General features: G+C 56.3%; 1 protein-coding gene across 1 annotated transcript in view; it reads left to right on the top strand.

The window, feature by feature from the left end:
* The first annotated feature begins 1503 nt into the window (after positions 1 to 1503).
* Positions 1504 to 12105, top strand: part of LOC140385662 (rac GTPase-activating protein 1-like) — a 39173-nt gene continuing 28571 nt past the window's right edge. The window contains exons 1-3 of the mRNA XM_072468051.1: positions 1504 to 1576; positions 5102 to 5244; positions 6589 to 6753. Of these exons, the coding sequence (XP_072324152.1) occupies positions 1504 to 1576; positions 5102 to 5244; positions 6589 to 6753 (381 nt within the window). The remainder of the gene's footprint in view (positions 1577 to 5101; positions 5245 to 6588; positions 6754 to 12105) is intronic.

Here is a 12105-nt window from a genome sequence, read left to right as displayed (position 1 = left end):
TGTCCAGAGAGATCTGGGAGTTCAGGTCCATTGTACCCTGAAGGTGGCAACGCAGGTCGATAGAGTGGTCAAGAAGGCATACAGCATGCTTGTCTTGATCGGACGGGGTTTTGAGTACAAGAGTCGGCAGGTCATGTTACAGTTGTATAGGACTTTGGTTAGGCCACATTTGGAATACTGCGTGCAGTTCTGGTCGCCACATTACCAGAAGGATGTGGATGCTTTAGAGAGGGTGCAGAGGAGGTTCACCAGGATGTTGCCTGGTATGGAGGGTGCTAGCTATGAAGAAAGGTTGAGTAGATTAGGATTGTTTTCGTTGGAAAGACGGAGGTTGAGGGGGAACCTGATTGAGGTCTACAGAATTATGAGAGGTATGGACAGGGTGGATAGCAACAAGCTTTTTCCAAGAGTGGGGGTGTCAATTACAAGGGGTCACGATTTCAAGGTGAGAGGGGGAAAGTTTAAGGAGATGTGCGTGGAAAGTTTTTTACGCAGAGGATGGTGGGTGCCTGGAATGCTTTGCCAGCGGAGGTGGTAGAGGCGGGCACGATAGCATCATTTAAGATGCATCTAGACAGATATATGAACGGGCGGGGAACAGAGGGAAGTAGATCCTTGGAAAATAGAAGACAGGTTTAGATAAAGGATCTGGATCGGCGCAGGCTGGGAGGGCCGAAGGGCCTGTTCCCGTGCTGTAATTTTCTTTGTTCTCCAAGTTATTCTCAGAACCTGGTTTCAGGGACGAGGGACTTCCTTCTACTAAATCTTTGCTGCACCCTCTCCAGTGCCTTCTGCCCAGTTCCTGGAGTCTGGTACCCAGAGCTGGATTCACCATTGAACTGGAGGCCCCCACCACCTGGCCTGGGAAATCCCACCAACTGTCCTGGCTTGACACAATTCACACCTCTTTAACCTGGGGTTACCCCATCTCTGGGTCTGTAAAGATTTAATCACCTGCTAATGCTCGTATTCCAAGCATTGTCTGGCATCTTTGAATCTGTCTATATATATGTTTCTGGAACAGACCTCTTCATTCACCTGAGGAAGGAGCAGCGCTCCGAAAGCTAGTGACATCGAAACAAACCTGTTGGACTTTAACCTGGTGTTGTCAGACTTTTTACTATCCTGATTTACCACAATAGCACACCATTCCGATTATTACAGATTACTGTTAATTCCATCTGTAATTTGCAGTTTCTGGTCTTGCACATGGCAGCTCTGTGGCTTCTCAGGGGAAACTTTGAAACTGGAATAGATTAAATACTTTGGTTGTTGGATGATTTGCAGCTAGTTTAAGTCTTGTTCTCAGACTGTCTGATGACTGGTTCTGACGGATCGGTCGGGTCTGGGGTCGGCCGGGACTGGGGTCGGCCGGGCCTGGGATGACTGGGGTCGGCCGGGCCTGGGGTCGGCCGGGCCTGGGGTGACTGGGGTCGGCCGGGCCTGGGGTCGGCCGGGTCTGGGGATAATGAAGTCGCATTCCTTGAAACCAGAATTAAGCACATGACTGTTGGGTTAACACCTCCGACACCTGAGTCTACTTTGGATGGAGGGGGACACCAGGATTCAAAGGAAGGTTGGTAGGTTTTGATCCCGTTTGTCAAGTATAAAATGTAGAGACAGGCAGTCTGACAACTCGATGGTCTTTAGGTGTTGGCCCATCCTTAAGCAATGAGATGAGAATTCCACAGGTGTTTGCGAGAACCTCGTCTATGTTCACATTTAGTTGGGTATTTGCTGGAGAATTCAGTGTCTGATCAGATGATTTATGGCGGCCATCTTAAGAGCTTGTTGTGTCCGATGTTTGGGCATATTGACTGTTCCTAATATGCAGATGCCTGTAGTGGCCATTATCGTACTCTTTGTTCTTTTTAAACTGTCTCCCATGTTATTACAACCAAAAATGTTTTGCTTCACACTCTCTGCATTGAATTTAGTCTTCCACCTGTGTCTATGTTTGAAGTCTCTCATTATCCATCTGATGGTTCAAAAATAATATGTTTTGTGACATAGAATCACAGAATCCGTACAGTGCATAAGGAGGCCAATCGGCCCATCAAGTCTGCACCGACTCTGTGGTAGAGCACGCCACCCAAGCTCACTTGTCTGCCCTATTTTGACAATCCCTTAAACCTACCCAACGCACCCCTGGACACTAAGGGCAGTTCAGCGTAGCCAATCCACTCGATGCCGGGTGTTCCGTCCGCTTTCATTCCTTTTTTGTGTTTCCGTCGCGGTTTAATACAACTGAACGTCTCGCTCGGTCATTTCAAAGTCACCACATTGCTGTGGGTCTGGAGTCACGTGTAGGCCAGACCGGGTAAGGGCGGCAGATTTCCTTCCCTAAAGGACGTTCGTGACCCAGATGGGTTTTTACAACAATTGACGATTGCAGATTGAGTTTAATCCCATCGCCTGCCGTGGTGGGGTTCAAACACCGGTCCCCTGACCACGACCTTGGACTTCTGGCTCACTGGTCGAGTGACCACTCTGCCAACGCCTTTAGTTGGCTGTAAACACTTTGGAAATGCTGGAAGGTGCTATAGAAATGCAAGTATCATCTGTTTTTCTGTTGATTCCAGGACAGCGATACAGGAGGTGAGTGTGCGATTCGCTCAGACTCCCCGAGGGAGCTCGTCCGCCTACGGCGTGCTGACTGCAACAAGCAACATCCCTGGTTGGCAGGTTTGTGGGTCAGAGGGGGTATGGCAGGACTCACCCACCTCCCTGTGCTTCCTGAACTGCACTGACCTCTGGACCAGCAACACCTCAACTTCACAGCTTACTTACAACTCCTTCCACAACCTCCCCTCCTTTCCCTGAAATCTCCTCCAGCCCCAAAGCCCTTAACTGCCTCTGGAACCCCCTCCGACCCCTCGCTGGCTCTGGTACCCCTTCCAGCACCTTGCTGCCTCTGTAACCCCCTCCAGTCCCTCGTTGACTCTGGAACCCCCACCGATCCCTCAGCCGCCTCTGGAACCCCCTCCGGCCCCTCTCTGACTCTGGAACCCCTCCGGCCCCTCGCTGACTCTGTAACCCCCTCCGGCCCCTCGCTGACTCTGTAACCCCCTCCGGCCCCTCGCTGACTCTGGAACCGGCTCCGGCCCCTCGCCGACTCTGTAACCCCCTCCGGCCCCTCGCTGACTCTGTAACCCCCTCCGACCCCTCGCTGACTCTGGAACCCCTTCCGGCCCCTCGCTGACTCTGGAACCGGCTCCGGCCCCTCGCCAACTCTGGAACCGGCTCCGGCCCCTCGCCGACTCTGGAACCCCCTCCGGCTCCTCGCCAACTCTGGAACCCCCTCCGGCCCCTCGCCGACTCTGGAACCGGCTCCGGCCCCTCGCCGACTCTGGAACCCCCTCCGGCCCCTCGCCAACTCTGGAACCCCCTCCGGCCCCTCGCCGACTCTGGAACCGGCTCCGGCCCCTCACCGACTCTGTAACCCCCTCCGGCCCCTCGCCGACTCTGGAACCGGCTCCGGCCCCTCGCTGACTCTGGAACCGGCTCCGGCCCCTCGCCGACTCTGGAACCGGCACCGGCCCCTCGCCGACTCTGGCTCCGGCCCCTCGCCGACTCTGGAACCGGCTCCGGCCCCTCGCCGACTCTGTAACCCCCTCCGACCCCTCGCTGACTCTGGAACCCCCTCCGGCCCCTCGCTGACTCTGGAACCGGCTCCGGCCCCTCGCCAACTCTGGAACCGGCTCCGGCCCCTCGCCGACTCTGGAACCCCCTCCGGCCCCTCGCCAACTCTGGAACCCCCTCCGGCCCCTCGCTGACTCTGGGACCCCCTCTGGCCCCTCGCCGACTCTAATCCCCTCCGGCCCCTCGCTGACTCTGGGACCCCCTCTGGCCCCTCGCCAACTCTGGGACCCCCTCCGGCCCCTCGCTGACTCTGGGACTCCCTCCGGCCCCTCGCCGACTCTGGGACCCCCTCCGGCCCCTCGCCGACTCTGGGACCCCCTCCGGCCCCTCACCGACTCTGGGACCCCCTCCGGCCCCTCGCCGACTCTGGGACCCCCTCCGGCCCCTCGCCGACTCTGGGACCCCCTCCGGCCCCTCGCCGACTCTGGGACCCCCTCCGGCCCCTCGCCGACTCTGGGACCCCCTCCGGCCCCTCGCCGACTCTGGGACCCCCTCCGGCCCCTCGCCGACTCTGGGACCCCCTCCGGCCCCTCGCCGACTCTGGGACCCCCTCCGGCCCCTCGCCGACTCTGGGACCCCCTCCGGCCCCTCGCCGACTCTGGGACCCCCTCCGGCCCCTCGCCGACTCTGGGACCCCCTCCGGCCCCTCGCCGACTCTGGGACCCCCTCCGGCCCCTCGCCGACTCTGGGACTCCCTCCGGCCCCTCGCCGACTCTGGGACTCCCTCCCGCACCGCTCCCGGTCATACCTCTGATCGCCATTGGAGGATGTACTTTCAAAAGCCCCACAGGATGTTTATTTTATCTTCAATTCCCACCACCACCTCCCCACTTCAGAATAGGTTGACCTGAAACAGAAATGTGGGGCGGGATTCTCTGACCCCGGGCCGGCCGAGGGGGTCCCCGGGGGGGGGGGGTTACGTGATTCACGCGACGCCGGTCCACCCATTCCCCGGTGACCGGAGAATCGTCACCGTTGGTGTTGGCACGCCGCTGGTCGGGGATCTACACCGCGATTCTACGCGTGGGATGGGCCGAGTGGCCGCCAAGTTCGGCCAAATCCCGCTGGTGGCGTTCACATGTGGTCTGGCCGGGCGGGTCTGGCCGGGCGGGTCTGGCCGGGCGGGTCTGGCCGGGCGGGTCTGACCGGGCGGGACACTTAGCCCCAGGATCAGAGAATCCCGCCTGTGCTTTTCAGCTCACAACATGAATAGCAATGACATTTGGGACATTATTTCTTTTTGCAATCACAACTTGCAGGCAAAACTTTACTTTGTAATCTGAGACACTCCGCCCAGCTCCCAGGAACTGATGTTAAAAATGTTTCGCTGACTGCAAAGAAAGATCCAGAGGTTTGGTCGTCCACAGGAATGACCTGTGACCTGTATCGTTTGTGCCGAGATTTGCACTGTGACAATATTGAGGGAAGCGCGATGACTTTTGTGTCCCTTCTGTTACAGAGCAGATCCCAGAGGACTGCATTGTGGGAAACCAGCTGACCCTGGTGACTGACCCAGAGTTTCCGGAAGCACCGTCTCCAGATCCATTCACAACCCCAGGGAACACAGCCCAAGCCAGACCACATATCTTTGTCTCTAAAACGGTAAAAGGACACACACTCTTAATTGGCCGATTAGGAAAGAGACAAGCTCGTGTAATGTGTTTCTTCACGAATCGAGAGGGACAGAAATCCGGAAATTAAGGGCCTGTGAGTTTAACATCTGTCACAGGGAAAATGTAAGGTTCTGGTCACGATGTGATGAGGCATAATCAACATTGCCGGTGAAAGGGGATATTGTGCTGAGTGAATCTGAATTTTGAGGAAGGAGCCAGCAGGGCAGATAAAGAGGAGCTTGCGTACTTGCATTTCCAAACGGTATCTGCGGCCCAGCACAAGTTCCGATTACGTTTGTAGGAGGGTGTTACGGACAAGGGGGTTATTTAAACTGCTCCAATTTCCCCGCTCACTACCCGCCCGTGATCAAAGCTGTTTCTCACTCTGATTTCCGGTTTATAAATGGTGGGGAACACGACCGTTACTGTGCATCAGGGGTGGGATTTCCTGCAGCTGTGCTGGACCTTGGTGAGGCCACATCTGGAATACGGAGTAAAGTTTTGAACTTGTTATTTGAAAGAGTATATAATAGTGTTGGAAGCAGTTCAGAGAACATTCACTCAACTAGTCCCTGGGATGAGGGGCTTATCACAGATAAGGTGGGCCGGTATCTATTGAAGTTTTGGGGAATTTACGACAATGTTTTTTATTGAAACATTTTCATGTGTCAGACACGCCATCTCCACCCAACAAAAGAAGTTAAAAACAATCTAAAATTTAAACAAAAATGCAGAATTTTCCAAAGATTAATGGCAGATCAAATGGTTGGACAGAATATAAAGAATAGCAAAAAAGATCTAAAATATTAATAACATCGGGGGAAATTAGAGACCGAGAAAAGGCTAGCTACAAATTTAAAGAGAGCTGGTAAGAATTTCTACAGCTATTTAAAGAGGAAATTAGTAAAGCGAGTGATAGCCCAGCAGAGAGTAAAGATGGAGAATTAATAATGGAGAATAAGGAAATGGCAGGTCACCACCGGGGATGCAAATAACATCCCAGACATGGGAAACCGGGAAGGGATAATGTGGAGCTCGGATCACAGTCAGATCAGTCAGGATATTATCAAATGGCGGAGGAGGGGCCGGCGGAGGAGGGGCCGGCGGGGGGAGGGTGGAGGGGCCGGCGGGGGGAGGGTGGAGGGGCCGGCGGGGGAGGGGCCGGCGGGGGGGGGGGGGGGTGGAGGGGCCGGATAGGGCCGTGTGAAATACTGCCCCCTGGTGTCTCCCACACCACAGTGCCAGTTGCCAGTTTTAATTGGGTCTTTCCTTTGCCTCGGTCAGTGAGCTGCAGGTCGTGTGTTGTTTGAAGTTGCCTTTTCTTGTCCCTCAGATCATTATGCCGGAGGTGTGCGTTCCCTGTGGGAAACGGATCAGATTCGGGAGGATGGCTTTAAAGTGTCGTCGCTGTAACGTGGTGACCCATCCAGACTGCAAAGATCGCTGCCCGCCAATCTGCGCCCCCAATTTCACTGTGACCTCGGTGAAAAATGGTCAGGTATGGACACCGGGAACAGTTTCCCCCTTGCAGGCTCTCTCGGGCATCAACAACTAGACAGGGAAGATGTTCCCAATGATGGGTGTGTCCAGAACCAGGGGTCACAGTCTGAGGATTCGGGGTAAACCATTTCGGACAGAGATAAGGAGACATTTCTTCACACAAAGAGCGGTGAGCCTGTGGAATTCATTCCCACAGGAAGTAGTTGATGCTAAAACCCTGAATATATTCAAGAGGCGGCTGGATATAGCACTTGGGGAGAATGGGATCAAAGGCTATGGGGAGAAAGCAGGATTAGGCTATTGAGTTGGATGATCAGCCATGATGGTGATGAATGGCGGAGCCGGCTCGAAGGGCCGAAAGGCCTCCTCCTGTTCCCATCCTCTATGTATCTAGGTATCTATGTACATTTCTGTAGCATTGAGGAAGGAGCTACACTCCAAAAGCTAGTGATTTCAGAGAAACCTGTTGGACTTTAACCTGGTGTTGTAAGACTTCTTACTGTTTCTGTAGCCTGGTTAACTTCAAAAAATGTCTCTAATACATTGAATGGACCATTTCAAACAATCTAACCCGGGATCAAAGCAAAATACTGGAGATCTGAATCATAAAAATGCTGGATAAACCCAGCGCATCTGTGCAGAGAGTCACTGAGTGAGCGTTTCAAGTCTGTTGGTGAATAGTCACACGGACTCGTACGCACAGATGCAATAGGAGAAGTAGACCGTTAACACCCGCCTTTGATTCCTTTGCCCAACAAAAATCAATCTACCTCCACCTTAAAAATATTCACTGACCCCTGACCTCCACCACCACCTGAGGCAGAGTTCTAAAGTCACAGAAACCTCCGAACATTTCTGCTCCTCTATTCACAAAGGGCAAAGGGCCACCTCTAATTTACAAACCGTCCCCCTGGTTCTCGACTCGTCCAAAAGACTCGCCATTCTTTCTACGTCCACCTTGTTGCCACCGTTCAGAATCTTTTCAACTTCAATCAATCACCCCTCACTCGTCTGAGCTCCAGTGGAAACCAGACCAGGCGGCCCTGTGTAACTGGACATTAGCATCTCCTCTTTTTACAAAGGATAATATTCCATAATATTAATGACTTGCCGTACCGGCACACTAACTTTGACTCCTGCACTAGAACACCCAGGTCCCTCTACACTTCAGAGTTTCATAGATGTGGCGCACAAAGACTCCATGAGACAAATAGAGTGAAGTCGATGAGGCTTTATTAAGCGTGTCTGTTCCCCAGCAGCCCGATAGTAAACTGGCCTGCGGGGGAAGGCACCGGCTTCTTATACTTCGCCTTCAGGGCGGAGTATGAGGTCAACGGCCAACCAGGACCCGGGATCTGTCAGCCAATGACATTAGGGCTTCCAGTCCCACATGACCCCCAATACATACTACCACATTCACCCTTTGTCAAAAATGAACCCGGCGGGGTGATGCTTCGTATGGTGGTAAGGGTTTACAGTACTGGTCCTGGGAGGAGAGAACAGTTACATGGTAGTACCGTATTGGACAGTATCGTCCTGTTACAACTATTTACAGAGGATATAGGAAAACAAAATGTTCATTGGACAGTCCATCTTTGTTTTACATCGACGCCACTAGTCGGTCGGGCGGTCTGGTCGTCCGTGTCGATCGCCTCGGCCCCGGCGGTGGTGGTAGTGCTTGTACCAGCATTGTCGCCTCCGGGAACCGCACGGTTTTAGCTGTTGGTGCAAAGGGGAGGGGGACTGATCCTCCTGGGAAGGGGGCGGTCGCGGGGTGCGGCGGTGGCAGGAAGGGGGGCGGTTGGGTTGATGGTGCCGGGGGGGTGTGCGTGGTGCCGGCGGGCGCCAGATCCCGCAGGGAGACCGTGTCCTGTCGGCCGTCGGGGTACTCCACGTAGGCGTACTGGGGGTTTGCGTGGAGGAGGTGAACCCTTTCGACCAACGGGTCCGCCTTATGTGCCCGCACGTGCTTTCGGAGCAGGATGGGTCCTGGGGCCGCCAGCCAGGTCGGCAGCGACGTTCCAGAGGAGGACCTCCTAGGGAAGACAAGGAGACGCTCGTGAGGCGTTTGATTAGTGCTCGTACATAATAGCGACCGGATGGAATGGAGAGCGTCCGGGAGGACCTCCTGCCACCGTGAAACTGGGAGATCCCTGGACCGTAGGGCCAGTAGGACGGCCTTCCAGACCGTGCCGTTCTCCCTTTCTACTTGCCCGTTCCCCCGGGGGTTGTAGCTGGTCGTCCTGCTTGAAGCTATACCCTTGCTGAGCAGGAACTGGCGCAGCTCGTCACTCATGAAAGAGGACCCCCTGTCGCTGTGGACGTATGCGGGATAACCGAACAGTGTGAATATGCTGTTCAGGGCTTTAATGACTGTGGCCGCGGTCATGTCGGAGCAGGGAATGGCAAAAGGGAAGCGGGAGTATTCGTCCACTACATTAAGGAAATACGCGTTGCGGTCGGTGGAGGGGAGGGGCCCTTTGAAATCGAGACTGAGGCGTTCAAAGGGACGGGAAGCCTTAATCAGGTGCGCTCCATCTGGCCTGAAAAAATGCGGTTTGCATTCTGCGCAGATGTGGCAGTCTCTTGTGACTGTACGGACCTCCTCTAAGGAGTATGGGAGATTGCGGGACTTGATGAAGTGGTAAAACCGAGTGACCCCCGGGTGGCAGAGGTCCTCGTGGAGGGCTTGGAGGCGGTCAATTTGTGCGTTGGCACATGTCCCGCGGGATAGGGCATCAGACGGCTCGTTCAGCTTTCCGGGCCGGTACAAGATCTCATAGTTGAAGGTGGAGAGTTCGATCCTCCACCGCAAGATCTTGTCGTTCTTGATCTTGCCCCGCTGTGCATTATCGAACATGAAGGCTACCGACCGTTGGTCAGTGAGGAGAGTGAATCTCCTGCCGGCCAGGTAATGCCTCCAATGTCGCACAGCCTCCACTATGGCTTGGGCTTCCTTTTCCACTGAGGAGTGGCGGATTTCTGAGGCATGGAGGGTTCGGGAGAAGAAGGCCACGGGTCTGCCCGCTTGGTTAAGGGTAGCCGCGAGAGCTACGTCAGAGGCGTCGCTCTCGACCTGGAAGGGGAGGGACTCGTCGATGGCGCGCATCGTGGCCTTTGCGATGTCCGCTTTGATGCGGCTGAAAGCCTGGCAAGCCTCTGTCGACAGCGGGAAAGTCGTGGTCTGTATTAGGGGGCGGGCCTTGTCTGCGTACTGGGGGACCCACTGGGCATAGTATGAAAAGAACCCCAGGCAGCGTTTCAGGGCTTTTGGGCAGTGCGGGAGGGGAAATGCCATGAGTGCGCGCATACGTTCGGGGTCGGGGCCTATTATCCCATTGCGCACTATGTAGCCCAGAATGGCTAGCCGATCGGTGCTAAAAACGCACTTGTCCTCGTTGTACGTGAGGTTCAAGGCTTTGGCAGTCTGGAGGAATTTTTGGAGGTTGGCGTCGTGGTCCTGCTGATCGTGGCCGCAGATGGTTACATTGTCGAGGTACGGGAACGTGGCCCGTAACCCATGTTGATCAACCATTCGGTCCATTTCCCGTTGGAAGACCGAGACGCCGTTTGTGACGCCAAAAGGGACCCTTAGGAAGTGGTATAATCGCCCGTCTGCCTCGAAGGCTGTGTACTTGCGGTCACTTGGGCGGATGGGGAGCTGATGGTAGGCGGACTTGAGGTCCACGGTGGAGAAGACTTTATACTGGGCAATCCGATTGACCATGTCGGATATGCGGGGGAGAGGGTACGCGTCTAGTTGTGTGTACCTGTTGATGGTCTGGCTATAGTCAATGACCATCCTTTGTTTCTCCCCTGTCTTCACTACTACCACCTGCGCTCTCCAGGGACTATTGCTGGCCTGGATTATGCCCTCCTTTAGTAGCCGCTGGACTTCGGAGCGAATGAAGGTCCAGTCCTGGGCGCTGTACCGTCTGCTCCTAGTGGCGACGGGTTTGCAATCCGGGGTGAGGTTCGCAAACAAGGACGGGGGTTGCACCTTGAGGGTGGCGAGGCCGCAGATAGTGAGTGGGGGTATGGGGCCGCCGAATTTGAACGTAAGGCTCTGTAGATTGCATTGAAAATCTAAGCCCAGCAAGGTGGGGGCACAGAGTTGGGGAAGGACGTTAAGTTTGTAGTTTTTGAATTCCCTCCCCTGTACCGTTAGGGTAACTATGCAGAATCCCTGGATCTGTACGGAGTGGGATCCTGCAGCTAGGCAAATCTTTTGTGCGCTGGGGTAGGTAGTTAAGGAACAGCGTCTTACCGTGTCGGGATGTATAAAACTTTCCGTGCTCCCGGAGTCGACTAGGCATGGCGTCTCGTGGCCGTTAATTAGGACCGTTGTCGTCGTCGTCTGGAGAGTCCGGGGCCGAGCCTGATCGAGTGTAACCGAAGCGAGCCGTGGTTGTAGTAGTGGGGTGGGGTCCGTTGTTGCCGTCCAAGATGGCGTCGGGGATGGACAAAATGGCCACCCCCATACCTCGCCCGTAGATGAGGGGTCACAAGATGGCGTCGGGGGTGGACAAAATGGCCGCCCCCATGCGTCGTACAGGTCGGGGGCGGTCCAAGATGGCGGGGCCCCTCCTCCCCTCGTGGTGGTCGGGACCCAAAATGGCGGCGTCTGCGGGTCGCACATTGAGTGCTGGGGGGCGCTAGGACCGCGCGGAGTTCCGGGGCCGCGGGCGCTAGGACCGAGCGGAGCTCCCTCGCTGGGGACCGCGGTGTTCGGGGCCAAGGCCGGCAGGTCAGTACTGCGAGCGCTGGGACCGTGAGGAGGTCCCTCGCCGGGGACGGAGATCGGGGTCCAGGTAAGTTGTATTGCCGGCGGGTCAGGCGTGGGGCGCGGGACGGGGGTGAGGGCCCAGGTCGGCGGGTCAGGCGTGGGGCGCGGGACGGGGGCGAGGGCCAAGGTCGGCGGGTCAGGCGTGGGGCGCGGGACGGGGGCGAGGACCCAGGTCGGCGGGTCAGGCGTGGGGCGCGGGACGGGGGCGAGGGCCCAGGTCGGCGGCGCTGTCGGGTCAGGCGTGGGGCGCGGGACGGGGGCGAGGGCCCAGGTCGGCGGCGCTGGCGGGTCAGGCGTGGGGCGCGGGACGGGGGTGAGGGTGGCGTTCGGGATACGAAAAACCCCTTCCTCTCCGTGGAGAGTGTTGGCCGGCACCCAAATCGGGAGCGCCGGCGGCGGGTCGTACATGGGCTGCGGGGAGGGGGGTTGGGGGGCGTAGGCGGCGTGCAGGGCTCCCAGTTCTCCCGGGGCCGCGGTGGTCGGGACCCAAAATGGCGGCGCCTGGGGGTCGCACATGGCGTGCTGGGGGGGGTTGGGAGGCATAGACTGCCTGTAGGGCTCCCT

This window comes from Scyliorhinus torazame, chromosome 2, assembly GCF_047496885.1.
Source record: "Scyliorhinus torazame isolate Kashiwa2021f chromosome 2, sScyTor2.1, whole genome shotgun sequence".
NCBI classification, from domain to species: domain Eukaryota; kingdom Metazoa; phylum Chordata; class Chondrichthyes; order Carcharhiniformes; family Scyliorhinidae; genus Scyliorhinus; species Scyliorhinus torazame.
This window is presented reverse-complemented; position numbering and strand designations above follow the sequence as displayed.